Raw genomic sequence first — 22,051 nt, forward strand, 5'->3', positions numbered from 1 at the left:
CGAAAATTAAAAAGATACGTAAGAAGTAAAATGGGATGTATGAATATCACACCTCTCAAATTTATTTGTACAACTGACACATTATAATTTAATAAATATTAATTCTTTAATTAAATATCTACATCTAAATCATAAAAAGCATAATAATACTTTTTGAAGGTGTTCTTCATAAGCGAAATATCATGGCAAATTAAAGGAAATTATCAAATAAGTTCAATACTTCTGAATATACATATTATTCGCAACGGATTGGAAGACGGACATGGATGGATATCCAATATACATATTATATTATACTATTTGGTATGGCTAAGTGAATGGATATGGCGGGAACTCCTATAACCATATACGATCCGTGGGCATTTTAGCAGAGTTTTCTGTTATATCAATCTATCCTTGTGTGATTCATGTTAAAGCATATACCTTGGGGTGAATGCAGGGTGAGCGACACGATTTTTCCCATATCTGAAAAAAAAGTTCATCTCCAAATCCGTCTCGTTTGGGCGGTTATCCATGGTTATCAGATTTAACGGGTTGAATGGCCATCCCTAACCTCATGCGAGAGTCTCTACTTTGATTTGAATCTAACCGTCTAAGATTAATCGTATGGCCATGAGTATACATGACCCCCTACCTGTATAAAGCGTATATCTCTCCTTAGAGAATAGGTAAAAACTTTTTATAAGAAAAGTTAAAAACTGAAACCCGAGAAGACAAGAATCCCCAAGAGCGTTTTGTAAACTAATAATTTGATATGGAGATAGATCCTTGCGATGATGCCGAAGGAATTACTAGTCCAACCTACCCAACTGAAGGCACCAGTACCAGTTGAACCCCCGAAGGCCATAAAAAGTATATCATGCAAATGATAGAGCTTTACCCCAGCACCGTGGGTCCCCAACGACTTGAGAAATTTTCCTTTCTCCCATTGATTCCTATGAATATAGGAAACTTGTATTTTTTCAAACACAAATCCTTTTTGTTTACGCTTCTAACTCTTAGTTTAGTCCTACTTCTGGTTTATTTTGTTACTAAAAATAAAGGAGGAAACTCGGTACCAAATGCTTGGCAATCCTTTGGTAGAACTTATTTATGATTTTGTGTTGAACCTGGTAAGCAAACAAATTGGTGGTCTTTTCGGAAATGTAAAAAAAAGTTTCTCTCTTAATCACGGTCACTTTTACTTTTTTGTTATTTCATTATTCCGAGGGAATGATACCTTATAGTTTCACAGTTACAAGTCATTTTCTCATTACTTTGGGTCTCTCATTTTCTATTTTTATTGGTAGGGCCGGCCTTGGCCCAATACGTGTTGGGCGACCGTCTGGGGCCCAAAAAATTGGGCCAACAACATTATTAGGGTAATATATTTATAAGGAATTGTTATTAGCACTCAAAAAAAATATTATTCTACACTCCTCATAAGTATATTTCTCTTTCTAATTATAGAAAGTTTGGAGTGCAAAGTAAGATTTTTGAAGTGTCAATAACAATTCCTTATATATATATATATGTGTGTGTGTGTGTGTGTGTGTTTTTTATAATAGTATAAATTTATAAAAGTTAGTTAAATGATCAAGAAGTTTAACAAGAACTAGTGGTTTCTATCATTTAAAATTAATGGGGAGGTCTTGGGTTTAAAACTCTATGTGTGTTTATTTACTTTCCAATTTTTATAAATTTATTTTCGTAAGAGTATAAATTTATAAAATTTGGTCAAATGATCAAAAAGTTTAACTAGAAGTGGTTGTTTATGTAGTTTAAAATTAACAAAGAGGTCCCAGGTTTGAAATACTATGTGTATTTATTACTTTCCAATTTTTAAGAACTTCTTTTCATAAGAGTCTACATTTATAAATTTGGTTAAATGATCAAGAAGTTTAATTAGAAGTAGAGGTTTTAGTTGTTTAAAATTAACGAGAGGTCCTGAGTTTGAAATGCTATGTGCATGTTTATTATTTTCAATTTTTACGAATTTTTGTTTGGTTGTTAATTCCTTTTAATTACTAGCTAGTAGCTATGTGAGTTGCAATTTGTAGACATTCATTCCAATGCAAGTCTAACCTTCAACAAAGAGTAGACCAAAATTTTAGACCAAATTTGCAAATCACATGACGTGTCACCAATAATTTTAATTTAGTGCTCATTCATTGTTTATACATATCAATTAAAGACTCGAAATATAATTCTTTTTTTAGTCCCACATTGACAAGGTAAGTAAATAAGAAAAACATGTCACGATTTATAAAAAAACACTTTTAAAGTTGAGCTAGAAGAGAAACAAAACTCATTATTTATCTACTTGTAAGTCCGGGTTTTTTTGTTCTCTTCTCTCAATACAAAATAAATTATTTTTTCTGTGTTTCTAAATTTTTGAGTTTGAAGTGTTTTTCTAAGTATAATTTTATCGAAGTTTTACGTGTGAAGACAAATCATTCTTCTTATATGGAGTTAGGGCACATTTTTTGGCATTGCCTCAGGCCTAAAAAATCTCAGGACCGGCTCTATTTATTGTTGTTGTACCATATATTGGGTCTCAATATTTGAGACTCACTACTTAGTCTATCATGTATGTAAGAGGGGAAGATACCCTTATGTAAGAGGGGAAGATACCCTTTTTCTATAAAAGGGATCCTTCACCTTCACTTTAGAGGGAGAGCAAAGGATGTCAAATATGGCTACTAGAGCAAACCCTAGCCTCTATAGTCTCTATGTACATTGTAACCCTCAATTTACATAGTGAAACTAGATCGACACCAATGTGCTTGGGTGAACCACGATACATCTTTGTGTTCTTGTGTGTATGTGTGATTTACGGTCGGATTTACGTTGTTCCAAGATCAACCCGAGTTTGTGCATCAACAATTGCCATTACTATAGTGGGATTTCAAAGAAATGGGCTTCATTTTTAAGTTTCTCATTATCAGCAGGAGTCCCACTACTGTTAGCACCCATAATTTTTTTAAGGAATGAATTGTACAGGTTGGTTTGATACGTCTGCCTTACCAATTTGGCGGGTGCTTGTATTTTCTCATTCGAATAGAAAAGGGGCTCTAAACCTCTAATCCCTTATGTATGTACGGCAAAAGTGTTGTAATAACGCATGTGGTTGGTACAATAATATAGTAAAACACATATCTTTTGCCGGATCTCACACACTAAAACGTTAGATTACAGTATAGCTGGCTTCTCACATCTCTCTTGATCAACTACTTATTCCCCTTCCACATGTTGAAAGAACTATCCCCTCATCCCTCATCCCACATGTTGTAATAACGCATGTGTGATTCCCGTTGAAACATATACTATGAGGATGGGTGCAGGGCGGAAGACATAGTTTTTCCCATATTAGAAAAAAATTCATCACCAAATCCGCCTCATTCAGGCGATTATCCGCAGTTATCGGATTTAACGGGATAAATTATCATCCTTAGTCTTAGGCGGGAGTCATTACTTTGATTTGAATCAAATTGTCTAGGATTAATCATACGACCATTAGTATACATGACCCCACTACCCGTATAAAGCGTACCTCTCTACTTAAGAGTAGGTAAATTTTTTATTTTTTTATTTTAAGAAAAGTAAAAAACTGGAACTTGAGAAGATAAGAATAATGTGTAGAAAGTAAAATCTTAGTGAGTAAGAAAACTGAATATTAGAGAGAGAGAGAGAGAGAGAAAATGTAGAGAGAGTGAGAATTGTGAAACTGTTTTCCATTACACATTGTATTCTCTGTACATGAAGTATTTATACATAAATACCAAAGCTAACTATTTTAGGTGACTTAGCATTCCCCTAACTAACACACAGACTAAAGATCTAATCTGGTGCTTTACACCTTTGATAACCGTGTGAACCTTCAGTACTGTTAACACACCCCCTCAAGCTGAAGGTAGAAGATCGAACTGAAAGCTTGTCAGTCAAGGAGAGAAAACGATCAGCAGGAAGGGACTTGGTAAAAATATCAGCGATCTGTGACAATGTACTAACATGTTGTACACCAATCTGTCCCAAAAGAACTTTCTCATAGATGAAATGATAGTCAATCTCAACATGCTTTGTTCGAGCATGGAAGACTGGATTGAAAGCTAGTACAATAGCATTCTTGTTATCATAGAAGATGACAGGTGTACGAAGAATGGGGAATGAAATATCAGAAAGAATCTTGTAAATCCACGAAATTTCTGCAGTAGTGTTTGCAAGAGGCCTATAATTGGCCTTAGTGAATGACCGAGCCACTGTGTTTTGTTTCTTAGTACTTCAAGCCACCAAAATTGGTCCTAAAAACACATAATATCCGCTTGTAGAACGTCTGTCAACAGGGCAACCAGCCTAATCAGCATCAAACCAAGCAGTGAGATATTGAGCATCCTTTATAAACCATAACCCTGAGTCAATGGTGCCTTTGAGATATCGTAAGATACGCGTAACAGCTTGCAAATGAATGGTTCGTGGAGTTTGCATATGTTGACACACTTGATTCACTGCAAAAGCTAGATCAGGGCGAGTCCAAGTAAGGTACTGCAATGCACCAACAATGGACCTATAGGAAGTAGGATCTGTAAGTGAAGCGCCTGAGTGATCCAACTTAGAAGAACTAACTGGAGTATTGCAGGGCTTAACTCCTAACGTATCAATTTTCTTTAGTAGATCCGAGGCATATTTTGACTGATGAAGAAATAGACCTTTGGAAGATCGTTTCACTTCAATTCCCAGAAAATAGTGAATATCTCCAAGATCTTTGACATGAAAATAGCTTGCAATTGAGAAATAATAGTTTGGCAGACTTAAGAAGAACTACCAATGATGATTATATCATCAACATAAACCAAGATGAAAATGATAGTGGTGTCTTTCTTGATGAATATACTAGTGTCGGAGGAGGATGCAGAGAATCCGAATGACAGAATAGCCCGATAAAAAGCTTCATACCAGGCTCTAGGCGCTTGTTTAAGACCATATAGGGATTTCTTAAGTTTGCAGACATGAGTAGGCTTGGAAGTATCAACAAAGCCTGGGGGCTGCACCATATAAACATCATTTTTTAACTGACCATGAAGAAATGCATTGCTAACATCTAGTTGATGAATGAACCAATCATAATGCACTGCAATGGAAAGAAAAATCTGAATGGTTGGTGGTTTAGCCACGGGACTGAAAGTCTCGGAGAAGTCCAAACCTTCTTGTTGATGGAAACCCTTAGTAACTAGTCGGGCTTTATACAGTTCTATAGACCCATCTGCCTCGTGTTTCACTTTGAAGACCCATTTACAACTGACAAGATTGTAAGAAGGATGATGAGGCACCAAATCCCATGTACCAGTGGATTGAAGGGCTTGAAACTCAGCTTGCATTTTGAAGCTTGAAGGTAAGTAGTTGGTGCAGATGGTATTTTGGTGAGAGGATCAACTGAAGATGGAAGAGGATGTTTGGTACCAGTGAAACTTTTGGTTTATGACTACCATCTTTGGCTCTAGTGATCATAGAATGAGTATTGGGATGTGCTGCAATAGTTTGATTGGAACCCAATGCTACACAATTGTGATAAGAGACTGGTAAAGAGGAAGCAGATGGTGAAGGAATAGATGTTGGATCATTCATTGGTGATGCAGTTTGGACATGAGTACTAACAGACGGTTGAGCTTGAAGTTCTGCAGTTTGGGAAGTAGATGGCACATGTATACAAACTGAGATAGAATGGGTGATAGGATTGGAATAAGATAGTACAGAAGATGGAGCGGTTAAAAAATTGGGATGAAGATAGGGAAAAACATCATTATCAAACACAACATGTCTTGAGATATATAGCTTCTCAGTTACATGATCATAACACCTATAGCCACTGTGATTCAAGCTATAGCCCAAAAAAATGCACAGCTTACTCTTTGGTTCCAACTTGTGACCGGAGTAAGGTTTCAGCCATGGATAACATGCACATCCAAAAGGCTTCAATGTATGATACTTCGATGGAGCTTGAAATAATTTTTCCCATGGACTCAAGGAAGAATTCTGTGAAGGTAACCTGTTAATGAGGTAAACTGATGTTTGAAAAACTTCAACCCAAAATGTGGATGGTAAACCACTCTGAGAAAGTAAAGTCTTGCCCATTTCAACAACATGACAATGTTTCCTCTTAGCACACCCATTTTTTTCAGGTGTGTGAGGACAACTTAGTTGATGTGTAATACCTTGGGCATTAAAGAAATCATGAAGTGTTTTATTTAAAAACTCACCCCCTGAATCGGACCTTAAACATTGAACTTTAGAAGCAAATAGTGTTTGAACTTTGAGAATAAAAGTGATAAGAACTTAAGCAACATCCAATTTAAGATATAAAGGATATAACCAACTGTATTTGGTGAAATCATCCACTAGTATTAGGTAGTATTTGTAACCAGTACAAGAGAGTGAAGGAGAGGGTCCCCATACATCTGCATAAACCAAATGAAAATGTTTTACTGAAGTACAAGGCAACACAGAGAATGGAAGCTTAGAAGCTTTGCCCATTCGACAAGCTACACAAAATGGCAATTTATTTACTAAACTAGTTACAGGTAAATGATGATTATGTAGCACAGAATGTAAAACAACACTAAAAGGATGTCCAAGCCTTCTAAAAGGATGTCCAAGCCTTCTATGCCAAAGATGAATGTCAACATTCGCAACCATCAAAGCACGAGGAGAAACTGTTATTCTAGAAGAGCCATTTGAAGATGTCTAGTAGAAATGGTAGAGGCCACCTTCACTAGGGCCCTGGAAGAGCATCTTCCCAAATTTTAGATCCTTGATGTAGAACCCAAAAGGATCAAAAGTTAGAGAACAAGAATTATCATTGACAAATTTATAGACGGATAGCAAATTATGAGAAGCTTGAGGGACAAGTAAGACATCTTTAAGTCTAAAAACTGTATTAAGTGTGCGTCTAAAGGCATGACCAATATGTGATATCAACATACCTTTACCATTGCTCACAAATAGTTGTTCATTGCCAGTGTAGGGGATAACAGAGTTAAAGAAAGAAAGATCTGGAGAAACATGATGAGAATCCCCACTATCTGTTATCTAATAACTTGGTGGAGAATAGGCTATTGCAGACATAGCCATAGGTGAATAACCAGATAACTGAGTAGGGCCAGAGCCATGAGTAGTGCCAGAAGTTAGTGAAAAGGCAAATTGAGAAAGGCTACCACAATGAAGAGCTTGATGACCATGTTGATTGCAGAGTTAACATGGAATTGACTTTCTAGATAGGAAAGATGATTGACCAGACTGATAACCTCCAGATCGAGATGGACCAGCACCAAGAATCCCACTAGTTTGGTGATTGAAACGATTACCCCCAAAGTTACGATTTTGGTTGAATTTAGAGCGATTTTGGTTGAGACCTCGATAATTCCCTCAAAATCCAGAGTGATGACCAGAATTAGGAGAGGATTGAGCAGTATAGGAATGAAATGGAGTGGATGCAGTTGCTTGATTTTTACGCTTTTGAAAGGAAATTTTCTCACTCAAAAGCAAACCATGAAGTTTATCAGAAGTAGCAGATTCAGTTCTGGTTTCAATAGAATCAACAAAAAATCATAATCCTCAGGGAGACCAGAAAGAATGTAGGCCACCAAATCAGATTCAGAAATCGGTTCACCCGCAACAGCCAATTTATCAGAAATTTCTATAATTGAATTAAGGTAATCAGTCATCGAAGAGTTACCTTTTTGGATCGTCTGAATCTTGGCACGAAGGCTGTGAACATGTGAACGAAAGACTCCAGCGAAGCGTTTTTCCAGAGAAAGCCACAAAAGCTTGAAACGCTTCAAAACTGGAAGAAATAGGTTGTGCCAGGTGATGTAATTGTGACAATTCAACTTAGTCAGAACCATACCTGCGATGTTTTGAACATTGATAGAGGCAATCGTGAGGGGATTCGAAAGCGTCAACGGGAGGAATAGAGGCTGAGGAGGAAGAATTGGTAGATTTATCCGCAGCAGTCATGGCAAATTTCACAGAGAGTTGAAAGAGAAGACGAGAAAGATCTGTTTGGCAGGAAAGAAAATTGCCAGAAAATCAAGAACACGGAAGTGGGAGATCAACGTCGATAGACTCTAGCGATGATACCATATAGAAAGTAAAATCTTTGTGAGTAAGAAAACTGAATCTTAGAGAGAGAGAGAGAATGTAGAGAGAGAGTGAGAATTGTGAAACTGTTTTCCATTACACATTGTATTCTCTGTACATGAAGTATTTATACATAAATACCAAAGCTAACTATTTTAGGTGACCTAGCATTCCCCTAACTAACACATAGACTAAAGATCTAATCTAGTGCTTTACACCTTTGATAACCGTGTGAACCTTCAGTACTCTTAACAGGATGTCCCTTGCAAAGAAGAATTCGTATAGATTTTTCTAGAACCCCAGTTCGGCCTACCCAACTGATATAATCTAGAATACACTCTCCGTGCGCAGGCGCCAATACCGGTTGAAGACCCAAAGGCCACAAAAAGTAAAATTATCAAGCAAATGAAAGAGCTTTACCCCAGCACCCGCTTGTCCCCAGCCCAACTAAGCAAGTAGCCATTCTCCCATTGATTCCTATGAATATAGGAAACTTGTATTTCTCATTCACAAATCTTTCTTTGTTACTAAAAACAAAAGAGGAAACATAGTACCAAATACCTCAGCAATCATTGGTATAGTTTATTTATGATTTTGTGTTGAACTTGGTAAACAAACAAAAATGTGGTCTTTCCGGAAATGTTAAACAAAAGCTTTTCCAATCACATCTCGGTCACTTTTACTTTTTTGTTATTTTGTAATCCCAAGGGTATGTTACCTTATAGCTTTACAGTTACAAGTCATTTTCTTATTACTTTGGGTCTCTCATTTTCTATTTTTATTGGCATTACTATAGTGGGATTTCAAAGAAATGGGCTTCATTTTTTAAGCTTCTCATTACTTGCAGGAGTCCCATTGCCGTTGGCACCTGTAAATTTTTTAATGAATGAATCGTATGAGTTGGATTGATAGACCTTCCTTACCAATTCGGCGGGTGCTCGAATTTTCTCATTCGAATAGAAAAGGGGTTTGAAACCTTGATTCCCTTATGTGTTTACGGCGAAGGTGCTGCAATAACGCATGTGGTTGGTACAATAATATAGTAGAACGCGCCTCTTTTGTAGGATTTTTATATTACAGTACAGCCTGATTTTCACATCTCTCTTGATTACATGTTGAAGAATTATCCGTTGATATCTTAACCTATAAATAGATAAAGACTTTACTATAATAAAATAAGGCTCCGCATCGTGCATTTGCTGAGGCAGACCGATCTGGCATTTTTAAAAAGGGAAGGGAACTTCTCACCGGAAGAGGCAGTAGGAAAAGAGGAGGCGGGAAGCTACCGCTTCATAGGAGGTTGTATTAATCAGAGACGGAACTAGCCCCCTTGATTAGTGAGAGAATTATCTGGATAGATTTGCCACCAACGCACAATCAAAGGCAAGAGATGTCGAAAGCTTCAGTCAACAGAGTCATAGAAGCAAATAGCAACGAAACAGAAGAAGCAAGTCTTGCGTAGAAAAAGCCACTTAGTACTACGATTTAGTATATTCCTCTTTATTTGTAGGTAAGAGGTATTATGTTTGATTTTCGTTAAAAGCGAATTTGAACCACGTTATTGGTAGCTCATTGTAAGGCTTAACCTACTCCTCCTATGTAAATAATAATGTTGTTAAAAAAAAAAAAAGCATTGCGCAAAAATGTTCATAAATTTAGAGTTTCCAATCGGTTAAAGATGAGGAATTTGTTATATGGAATCATTTTTATTATCAGTTACTCGGTTTGAAAGATAGATTTATATTTATTAATATATTTTTTCGCTTTCTGGCAATTCGATTTGGGGTGTGGAAATGGATTAATGTTTGATTTGGGTTTAAATGTCAACATTTTTTTTGTGGGGTGAGGGGAGGGGGGAATTTTAAAGTGGATTAATCGTTTTAGGGGAAATTTTAAAACCAATAAAGTGTAGGGTATTCGTGTTGTTTTCGTGATATAACTGATATCTAATGTGTCGTAAGTTAAAATGAACTGGTAATATGACTCGATCCGTTAATATTAATGGGTAATATGATCTGACCCGATTTCCATAAAAGGCTAAATTGGATTAATGGTCCCCTTGGTGAGAGGATAATCGGAAGATAACCCCCGTGGTGAAAAAATTCGGATTTAAACCCTCGTGATGAACTCCGTTAGGATTTAAGCCCAAAATTAACATTTATGTGAACTCTCCTTTAACCCAAAATTAACAATCCCACCCTTCCCCCAAGGATTTCATTGGATTTTAAAACCACGAAGTCTGCTGCGTTCAATCTCAATTTGTCCTGCATTTTTCTCCTTGCGTCGTATTTGAATAGCTGCAACGTCAATCTTTTGATTAGAAAAGCAAAAGAAGAAAGAAAAATTGTGTGAGCGTTGAGATAGAGAGTGCAATCAAAGCAGCTACATTCTTACCATCAAATAAATGGCACCAAAAAAATCCAAATCCATCTCCCATCCAAAAGAGAAACCCATTTTCATGTTTCTTCAGTCTCCATAGACGCATCCAATAGAAGAAACCCATTTCCCTGTAAATGAAGAAACCCATTTCCCTGTAAACGTATTTTGGATTTTCATCGCCAATTTTCTCCTCCAATTGTTTATAATTGTAATATTCATTTTCGTTTTGCTTTTTGCAAGCAAAAAATCACAATCCTTCTGTAATCTGACAATTGAAAGATCTTCTTTGAAATCATTTTTTTTTCTCAAATGGGCATATTTAGGGAATTCATTGATTAATGAACAAAAGATATTTGAATGGAATCAAAGCATGGATCAACGAATTCATAGCCTTGGATGAATGAGTTTTTTTTTCTTTTTTGGTTATGAAGGTTGAATGGGTTAGCAGACAGATGAGGAAGATGTTAATTTTGCACTTAAATCCTAACGGAGTTCACCACGAGGGTTTAAATCCGAATTTTTTCACCACGGGGGCTATCTTCCGATTACCCTCTCACCACGGGGACCTTTAATCCAATTTGGCCATAATAAAATGAAAAATGTAATTCTAAAAATGTAAGTTAGATCAAAGAATCTAACAAAAAAATTTAATCTCACTTATATGGCTATTCTTGTAGTAAGATCTTTAATAGTTTTTTAAGGGGTTTTCTAACTTTAATCCTTGAAGAATATTGAAATTTAAAATAAATCTGGTGTTAGATTACATATTGATTATATTCCCCTGATGTGTCCTTGATTCAAAATAATTAATGTGTATTTTATTCAATGTCTCTCATTAAATATTTAAATTTTTTAATATACACATTTTATTTTTATTTTTTTGACCAAATTTTTTTTTCAATTTATTAATTTATTTAGCCTTCTTCAAACTTGAAAGACTCAATTAATGTACCTAAATGTTAGTACTGAAATATATTATATTAAATTAATGAACCTAAATGTGTGTGTGTGCCGAAATGTGTGCACCGAAATGTATGTACCAAAATATATGTACCAAAATGTATTATGTCCTTGATTCAAAATAATTAATGTGTATTTTATTCAATGTCTATCATTAAATATTTAAATTTTTTAATATACACATTTTAATTTTTTTTTGACCAAAAATAGTTTTTTTCAATTTATTTAGCCTTATTCAAACTTGAAAGACTCAATTAATGTACCTAAATGTTAGTACCAAAATGTATTATATTAAATTAATGAACCTAAATGTGTGTGTGTGCCGAAATGTGTGCACCGAAATGTATGTACCAAAATATATGTACTGAAATGTATTATGTCCTTGATTCAAAGTAATTAATGTGTATTTTATTCAATGTCTCTCATTAAATATTTAAATTTTTTAATATACACATTTTAATTTTTTTTTACCAAAAAAGTTTTTTCAATTTATTAATTTATTTAGCCTTATTCAAACTTGAAAGACTCAATTAATGTACTTAAATGTTAGTACCGAAATGTATTATAAATTAATGAACCTAAATGTGTGTGTGTGCGCCGAAATGTGTGCACCGAAATATATGTACCAAAATGTATGTACCGAAATGTATTATATTGAATTAGTATACCTAAATATTTGTATTGAAATATATGTACCGAAATGTGTGTACCTAAATGTATGCACCGAGATGTATGTACCGAAATGTATATACCTAAATGTATGCAACGAAATGTATTATAATAAATTTAGTGTACCTAAATGAAGAAAACAAAGTATATTGAAATGTATTGTATAACAAAAATTAGTTTACAACAAAATATTTTACGATGAATGAAATGAACTTTTTTGCCCACCAAGTAGAACTTGTCATGTTCCTTCTTCTCTCATTTCTTGTGGTTTGGGTTTCTTTGCCCACCAAGTAGAACGAGTATTACTATCTGCATGCCTGATTACAACCACCTGACTTTTGTCTTATTTATGTTGACTGACTAATAAATTTTTCACGACGACGTTGTCTACCGTCTTGGTGGGGGATGGATGTTGACTCTTGACTGATCATAGATCAATTCATGCTTTTGATCGACATACATTTTTCCATAACGACTTTGTAGGTCTGGATGTAGAAAAATGACTTGACTCACTTGTAAATTACTGTTTATTAATGTGCATATAAATAGCACTCTAAATTACTCATTACTCACATCCATCACTTACTTGTTTCCATACTCGGCTTTCTTCTATCCATTGCGTCTTTTACAATCGGTTTATGCAATGGAAACCTAAATGTACCTTGCATAGAAAGTGAGAGACAAACACTTATGTTCAAGAAAGATATTGATGATCCGTGGAATCTGCTTTCCTCTTGGGCTGGTGAAGGCGATTGTTGCAACTGGACCGGTGTTGTTTGCGACAATTTAACCGGTCATGTCCATGAGCTCCACCTTGCTGGTTATTCTGATCAAAAGCTTGGTGGTAAGGTAAATCCTTATCTACTCAATTTAAAGCATCTTAGCCACTTGGATTTAAGTCGCAATAATTTCAAAGGACTGCAGATTCCTAGCTTTTTAGGTTCTCTTAAAGGTTTAAGATATCTTGATCTGTCAGATGCAGGGTTCAACGGAACCATTCCTCATCAGTTGGGAAATCTCTCGAGTCTACGTTATCTCGACCTTTCTTACAACGAAGGTTCGATGGTCGAGAATCTTGAATGGCTCTCCGGGCTTTCTCTGTTGAAACATCTTAACATGAGTCTTGTAGATCTTACCCACGCAATTCATTGGTTACAAGTAAACACACTCCCTTCTCTGCTGGTAGAGTTACATTTGGCCAGATGCGAACTTTATCACATCGCAAGTGGTATTGCGAACTTGACAAGTCTTAAAAGTTCTTGATCTATCCGATAACTATTTCAACTCTACCATACCTACATGGTTGTACAGTTTGAACCATCTTGTGTCCCTTGATCTTTCTTTGAATGCTTTCCATGGTGAAATTTCTAGTTCCCTTGGAAACTTGACAACCCTTGTTGATCTTCAATTAGGTTCTAATCAGCTTGAAGGGGAAATCCCAGACTCATTGGGAAATCTTTGTAAGTTGACTTCTTTTGATCTATCGTCAAACAATTTTAGGGGGAGGGTATCAGAAATCTTTGAAAGTTTGTCTCAGTGTAGTTATGGACGAATAGAATTTTTATATCTTTTGGATAATAAGTTTTTAGGTCATTTATCTGATCAACTAGGAAGTCTTAAAAACTTATTTCTTCTTGATCTTTCAAGTAATTCAATATCAGGTTCCATTCCAGTGTCCCTAGGAAATCTATCAGGCTTATACGAGTTGGTCATTGAACACAATTCATTCGAGGGTGTTGTCTCTGAAGTTCATTTTACTAATCTTACAAGATTGAAAATCTTTATTGCAAATGAGAACTCCTTGACTCTTAAAACCAGCCCAGATTGGGTTCCTCCTTTTCCACCTGTTGAGTTGAGTTTAAGTTCTTGGCGTCTGGACCCATCAGAGTTGCCTACATGGCTTCAAAGTAAAAAATATTTGTCTGCTCTTAATATGTCCAATACAGGAATTTCAGGTACCATTCCGACTTGGTTCTGGAACATCTTTTCGTATGGTGGAGAAAACTATGTGGATCTCTCTTATAATCAGTTGTCTGCCGAGGTTCCAAACATAGTTTCTGCCAACTGGCGAAAACCAAAACAACATTCCGATTCAAAAATCATGATTGACTTCAGGTCGAATCAATTCAAAAGTTCATTGCCTCTTGTGTCTTCAGCAGTGTCTACACTTGATCTTTCCACTTCATCATTTTCAGGAACTCTCTCTCACTTCTTTTGTGATAGGAGTGATGTACCTAAAAACCTTCAAGTTCTTCATCTTGATAACAATTTCCTCGTTGGAGAAATTCCTGATTGTCTATTACATTGGCCAAATTTAGATAACAACAATTTGATAGGGAAAATTCCAAGCTCTATCGGGGACTTACTTTCCCTTCAATCATTGCACTTGCGCAATAATAACCTATCTGGAGAATTACATGTGTCCCTACAAAACTGTAAGCAGCTGTTACTTCTTGACCTTGGTGGAAACAAGTTTGTTGGAAGCATTCCAATATGGTTTGGGCAAAGCTTGGTAGTTCTTAGTCTTCGTTCAAATAAGTTCCATGGCGACATTCCTGATGAACTTTGTAGTCTCATAAATCTTCGAATCTTGGACCTTGCGCATAACAATCGCTCGGGAACGATAACAAGATGTTTCCAACATTTGTCCTCCATGGCCATAGCCACATCATTTGAGTTGGACAATCGGTCTGTAGGATTTGGTAGCCCTGGCATTATCCTATTTTCTGCTGGGGATAGTTATCTAGAGCATTTTGTGGAGGCCTACACAGAGAATGCAGTTTTTGTGACCAAAGGCAGAGAAATGGAATATACCACAATGCTTGGTTTGGTGGTTGGCTTGGACCTTGCAAGCAACATGTTATTTGGAGAAATCCCTCAAGAGCTGACCAGTCTCATTAGCTTACAAACATTGAATTTATCCAACTATCGTCTGACCGGAAGAATCCCTTCCAAAATCGGTGATATGGGAACATTAGAGTCGCTTGATTTGTCTGTGAACCAACTTTCAGGTGAAATTTCTCCAAGCATCTCGAATTTGACATTTCTCAATAATCTGAATTTGTCCTATAACAATCTAATAGGGCAGATTCCAATAAGCACTCAGCTTCAGAGTTTTGATCAGTCTAGTTATGTTGGCAATAAACTTTGTGGACCTCCATTGGAGGAGCGTTGCAGTGAAATGAGGCCATGCCATCGGCAAGAGGTGAGAAGCACAAAGAAGGTCATATACTCGAAGATGGTGGGTTCTATTTGAGCTTGGGGCTTGGATTTGCATTTGGGTTTTGGATTGTTCTTGGTTCATTGTTGTCTAACATGCCATGGAGCAACACATTTTCTCAGTTTCAAAATAGCATTGTGAAGAAGCTCTCAGCTGCAATCATTGAATGTTATTAACTATTTTGAGCAGTTAGAGCAAGTTTGTGTGGTTTGTTTCCACTTTTCTGCTATACAGATGGAGTGTTATACTGTTGTATGTTTCTTTGTGCCAATTTATTTTATCTTTTCTTTGGTTTTATTTTTTTCCATAATAAAATTGAAAGATTTGCTTTATAAATATGAAATTCTAGATACAGTCACGATCCTCTATAGAAGCGGAATATCGGGCTATGTCTTCCACTTCAACTGAACTTGATTGGATACAACAACTTCTTCAATTTCTGCACATCAAACTTCCAACAGCTCTTGTTCTCTTTTGTGACAATTTGTCCGCAATAGCCCTGTCATTCAATCTTGTTCAACATCAGCTTACGAAACACATTGAGATAGATGTTCATTTTGTGCATGAACGGGTTGCCAAACATCATCTCATGGTTCAGTTTGTATCTTCCAGGGAGCAGTTTGCAGATATACTAACAAAAGGACTTGGTTCTCCTTTGTTTCGGTTTCATTGTACCAATCTCATGCTTGGTTCATCCAAACCTGAGATTGAGAGGGGATGTTAGGATATATATTAGTGTTATGAGATTATGACACTTGACAACAGATTGTGCATTCAGTTAGTTAGTTAGTTTGTTACATGTATTTGGCTTCTATACAAGTCTAAGTGTAATGACTTCCTGTGTAAGAAATATACACAATAATACATTCATCTCTCTCTCTTCTTACTTTCTCTCTCTAAGTTCTTGATAATTCTCTCTGATATATCTGTATACATATTAACAGGTCTAACGGATTGAGTTTTGCATGGTTCCCTTGAAGCCTACCTTTACATACTTGAAGATTAAAACTTGCAGACTCGCAAACCAGAAAAGAATAAGACTTCCAGAAATACTAATTAAAATTTAATAACTAACTTCAAATTATTACTAGACTAATTTTCCATAAGAAGATAAAAGACAAACACAGAAAATGGAGCTACAGAGTTCTGGAGTTGTTTCCTAAGGCGGGATGCGGGAGAGAGAGGAAAATGGGGCGGAGAGAAGAAGAGAAGGGACAATATGGTGGGCCCTACTTCTATGATTTGCTTGCTTGTCGGATAACTATAACTTTATCTATTTTTATGAAGGAAGAGACAAGGAAGGAAAGGAGGGAATAGACAACGAAATTGCTGCCTACCCTAAAATCAACATGCCAGCGTCGACATGCTACTCAATCCATGTCCATGTCCTCCCGCCCCGTGAAACACACCACCACAATCCCGCGCCACCCATCCAAAACCACCCATACTCATTGGCCTTCAACCGTGCCCCGTCGCAATTTTATTTAATTGCTCCATAATATTACGCACTAAATTCTATATTACTCTAATTTACAGGGTGGGGGATTTGAACTTCGGTGCAATACTATGGGGACTTTGCCTCGGCCAACTGCTCCAACCCACGTTTGCTATCCCTCTTTAGATAGCTGAATATTGGCTTAGCAGGTACTGGTATGAACTTGAAAACCCAACTAATTGGCCAAGATATGGCTGCAATCCCAATGCATGCACCCCATTGTCCCCAACTTAACCGCTCTGTGTTTGCAAACTTGTTCAGAAGTTCCACCATCACCACCTGAACTGCAATTGTTACAACGAGGATGCCCCAAAACAGCCTGTTCCCCTGACTCCCTTTGAAGATATTAATCCTCTCCATATCCCTTGAATTAAGCTCATTAAACACTTGGCAAAACACAAATACATTGAAGATCAATGTGTTGTTTACCGTCTCACTAACACCAAATATTGATCTGCCTTTGAACTGCAAGACCAAGAGCACAACTATCTGGAACAAAGCTTGGGGTAAAAGGTTCCTCCACATGATGTTGGTGATCACGGGATCCGTCTGACCCACGGGTGGCTTTTCCATGAGCTCTTTGGTGGGCTTATCGGTGGCGAGAGCCAGAGCCGCCATTGTGTCCATAATCAGATTCACCCACAGTAGCTGGACCGCTGTTAAAGGTACTTCGCCAGCCGAGGCAGCTGCCACAAAGTTGACCACAAGAGTTGCAACATTTATTGTGAGCTGGAATTGAACAAACTTTTGGATGTTGGCATAAACTCCTCTTCCCCACTTTAAAACAGTCACCAAAGTTGCAAAATTGTCATCTAAAATGACAATGTCTGAGCTCTCCTTGGCCACTTCCGTTCCCTGAATCCCCATAGAGAGTCCTATGTCCGCTTCTTTGAGTGCGGGTGCATCATTCGTGCCATCACCTGTCACAGCTACTACATTGCCTTTCTGTTTCAAGCACTGCACCATAAGAAGCTTATCAAATGGTGAAGACCTCGCCATCACGTGAATTCCATCAACTTTCTGCATTCTTTGCTCCGGCGTGAAGTTGCGAAATTCTATACCTTCTACCACTGCTTCCTTGGCTTCCTGGTCAGGCCGGAGTATCCCGCACTCGCTAGCTATTGCTTTAGCGGTGAAAACATTGTCACCGGTGATCATTTTCACCTGCACCCCAGCTAACTGGCAAGCTTCTACTGCTTCCCTCACTCCTGGCCTACATGGATCCTTTAGACCTACCAATCCTACGAGGATCAAGTTGCTTTCTTCGAGCTTTTCGTACTTTTCGTCATTAATGTGCTTATTCTGAACTTGTTTGTGTGCAAAAGCAATGCATCGGAGACTGCTTGCTGCCATGCCTTGAATAATCTTCTCAAACTTCAGCCTTTCATCATCATTCAGATCTTTCGTGACACCAGACGCATCGTAGTAACTCGAGCATATTTCTAGTATCATTTCTGCAGCTCCTTTCCAATGTACATGGGTAGTATTGTCGGCCTTCCTTCTCATCAAAACCCCACTTCGTTTCTTGTGCGAATTGAAGACTTCAACATGTTGAATGACACATTGCTTCTTCAATTTCTCCATGTCCATGTGCAGCTCTAGAGTAGCCCATGAAAGAATGGCTTTTTCAGTAGGACTGCCCGAAAACTCAAATCCCGATCCTGAACTAGGCCTATAAACACTACCAGTTGTGTTAAACGTTACTCCTTCTCGGATTAAATCGAGAAGGCAATCAGAAATTGATGAATAACCAGCATCATCTTCCACAGATTCCTGTCCAAGCCAAAACTTTGTAACCTTCATCTCGTTGAGCGTCAGTGTGCCCGTCTTGTCTGTACAAATTACGGTGGCACATCCCATAGTTTCGCAAGCAGAGAGCCTCCTTACCAATGCTTGGTCCGCCATCATCTTCTTCATCGAATAAGCAAGAGTCAGAGTGACAGCCAACGGGAAGCCTTCAGGAATTGCAATCACAACAATAATAACTGCAACTGCTACCATGTCCACCGCGGCATTCACCATATCATCAATCTTTGTCTTGTTGCCCTCAAACTTACCAAATTCACTGTTGTTCTTCGTGTTGCCTGTGAAGTAACGCGCTACCAAGACCACGAAAACTAGGAATGCAACGCCCAAGCCAATCTTCGCCATCAGCGGGGTTAGTTTACTTAGACGCGCTTGTAATGGTGTCTGCTGATCACTGGTGTCACGGCTAATCAAGCTCATCATTTCGCCCCACGTCGAGTTCATGCCAACTGAAGCCACAAGCAATTCACCATATCCATCGACCACCTTGGTTCCTGAAAACAAGAACGGATTCAGGTCGCCATTAACTTCCACATGCTCACTTTCCCCCGTCATGCTTGATTCGTCCACGCTCAACGAATGTCCACGCAAGAACAATCCATCAGCAGGAACTTGATCTCCAATTTTCAAGAACACAACATCTCCAACAACAATATCAAGGTTCGAAATGTGTCGCCGCCTACCGCCTCTCACAACATCAATTGGAATGTCCTCACTTGCTTTGGACAACTTCCGGAATTGCTTGCTCTGCCTGTAGTCACTAAAGGCGGATACAACCACGATAAGAAAAACCGCGACAAAGATGCTTCCTCCGTCGTACCATCCTTCTTTTAGTCCATGCTGCTTTATGCCGAATCCAAGTGAGAGCGCGGCGCAGCCTAAGAGGATGACAATGGTAAGATCCTTAGAAGCTTGCCACATAAAATGGAAGAGGCTTTTTGAAGGCGGCTTCTTGTACGTGTTTGAACCGAATGCTTCAAGCCGGCGAGCAATATTGTCACCATCATCATCGATGCCACGCTCAGTATCGGTTTGGAGAGCCGATACAACGCCATCAATGCCTTCGAGCTCTTGAAGAAGGTGTAGGTTTTTCTCCTTCATGAGTTGAGTGAGGCATTTGTTATCAATTTTGAAGCCATTGTCGAGGTGACAAAGTTCCATTGGAAGCTAAAGGCAGAGTTTGAATGGTTGTGACAGAATCAGCTATCGAGAGTATTATGTACAGAATCTCAGAGTCATAGAACCACCTGATGTCTTCATCAGAACAGAAGAAAAGGAAAAATATCCATTGGAAGTTGCTGAGAAATTGCTTGAACTTAGCAGCTAGCGTTGGCGCTATTTCTGACCTTATCTGTAGGGTTGGTGATTGGTGCACAACCAACAAGTCATACCCCGACACACCCTACCTGCCTTGTCCAACATCTATGTAGAATCAACCTTGCTTTTCCAACCGTGCCATATGCTTTCTTGTTTCTTTCATTAGCTTTTTACAAGTTAGTGGAAGTTTCTTTTTGCTCCAAATGGTTAAATATAAATTTTACATCCGTCATCCGGGGTAGGCTTTAGCCAATCAAAGCTAGAAAATTGTCTTCTGAGTCAGACTCCCCACCGGCTGTTGTGCTTTCTTTTTATTTTATTTATTTATTTATTTTTAGTACTTAATTTTATTTTTTATTCTTAGCGTAAGAGTTAATTAGAGATTGTTAAAAAAAGTGTCAGTTAGAGATAAATAAGTTTACATTCTGCTAGTGCTTTATTTTTTTATTTTACTTTTAGTGTAAGTCAGTTAGAGAAATAAATTTATATTCTATTAGTCTTCATGCACATTCTAACACAGATGCAATGGGCTATGCTGCCCAAACCCATTTAGGGAAGCCGCATCCGTCTCATCGCAAGCACCTACAATGTCATTATAGATATAAAATGTAGAAGAATATCGTTATGCGTCACGAATTAGATGGCAGACACAATTCAACTTTTTATCATTACGGGGGCTACTTGCCACCCAAACCAACTGAGAAAAGTCGCAATTGTCCCATCGCAAGCACCTACAATGTCATTATAGATGTAGAATGTAGAAGAATCTCGCCATGCGTCACGAATTAGATGGCAGACACAATTCGGCATTTTTATTATTACAGGGGCTACTTGCCATCCAAACCAACTGAGGGAAGTCGCATTAGTCCCATCGCAATCACCTACAATGTGATTATGGATATAAAATGTAGAAGAATCTCGCAATACATCATGTATTAGAAAGTAGACACAATTCAACGTTTTTATTATTACGGGAGCTACTTGCCCCTAAACACTTTTTTGAATCACGCATTATGCACGACTTACAAAAACTTTCTTCGTCACACATCTAGTATGCATTTGTATTTGCATATTTTTGTTAAAAGGTTATACCAAATGTATAGTAAGGTATTAAAATTTCTAATTTTGCATACATTATTTCTCTTTACGAACATCACCGTACACATGAAAAGCCCTTTTTTTTTTTACACTTTTGTCCTTGAAACTGTTCTAGTACACATCCTATTTTTACCTTTGCTCAAACATTGATTTTGGCTTTTTTTTCCTATTACATATTGCATATGTTTTTATTTTTCACTAGCCTCTCCACATACGCTCACGTGCATATAAGAAGCTTTCTTTAATTACTGACGTTCGCGCCTCTTAAAATATGTTGTGTTAGCTGTTTTCTTTTTCATAATGTGTTATAAAAAGAAAAATATACATTGGAAGTTGCTAAGAAATTGCTAGAACTTGGCGCTAATATTGACAGTATCTGTAAGGATGGTGATTGGTGCCCACTCAACTGAAATACTTATTTTATCAAGTAAATTCAGTTGCTTTAATTGATTTCTGAATAATTTAAAAATGGATGTGTTAAATTGTGAATTTCAATTTCAAAATCCATAGCAGAGCGCAAGCATTTTTATCAGCTTTGTTTCTAAAGTACCCTTAAACTTTAACACACCACTCCCCTACACACCGAACGCCAAATCCCCATGCCTCGTCCAACGTCTATGGAGAATGAACCTTGCTTTTCCAACCCCCACCATGTCGTGTTCTTCTTCCTTTCATTAGACTTCTACAAGGTATTGGAAGTGTCGCTTGGTCCATTTAGTGCTTAGAGAGTTTGCATACAATCACCAACTCTGATTATTGTCTGTAAAAAGCTGTGTAGTTTTACATGTTGCATACAATCATCAGCTTTATATTTGCCTTCCTATCTATTGGTCTTTGAAAGACACACAATTCAAACTACACGAGAATCGATTTTTTTCTTGTTCTAAAAAAGTATTAAAGTTGCAACTTAGTATTACGATCTAGTGATAGTTCTCTTCACTTGTAAATGAAAGTATTACGATCTAGTGATAGTTCTCTTCACTTGTAAATGAAAG

General features: G+C 37.4%; 1 protein-coding gene and 1 pseudogene across 1 annotated transcript; one reads left to right on the forward strand and one right to left on the reverse strand.

Annotated features, from left to right (window-relative positions):
* Positions 1 to 5,921: 5,921 nt before the first annotated feature.
* LOC126603097 (receptor-like protein EIX1) overlaps positions 5,922 to 22,051 on the forward strand; it is a 31,541-nt pseudogene continuing 15,411 nt past the window's right edge.
* Positions 16,382 to 20,159, reverse strand: LOC126602023 (putative calcium-transporting ATPase 13, plasma membrane-type). The gene has a single exon (XM_050268839.1). It carries the CDS (start codon positions 19,800 to 19,802, stop codon positions 16,905 to 16,907), a length of 2,898 nt encoding a protein of 965 aa, XP_050124796.1. The 5' UTR covers positions 19,803 to 20,159; the 3' UTR covers positions 16,382 to 16,904.

This window comes from Malus sylvestris, chromosome 15 (assembly GCF_916048215.2).
Source record: "Malus sylvestris chromosome 15, drMalSylv7.2, whole genome shotgun sequence".
NCBI classification, from domain to species: Eukaryota; Viridiplantae; Streptophyta; class Magnoliopsida; order Rosales; family Rosaceae; genus Malus; species Malus sylvestris.

Excerpts from the sequence above, each read along its gene's own strand:
- LOC126602023 (XM_050268839.1), bottom strand. The coding sequence starts at position 19,802 with ATGGAACTTTGTCACCTCGACAATGGCTTCAAAATTGATAACAAATGC.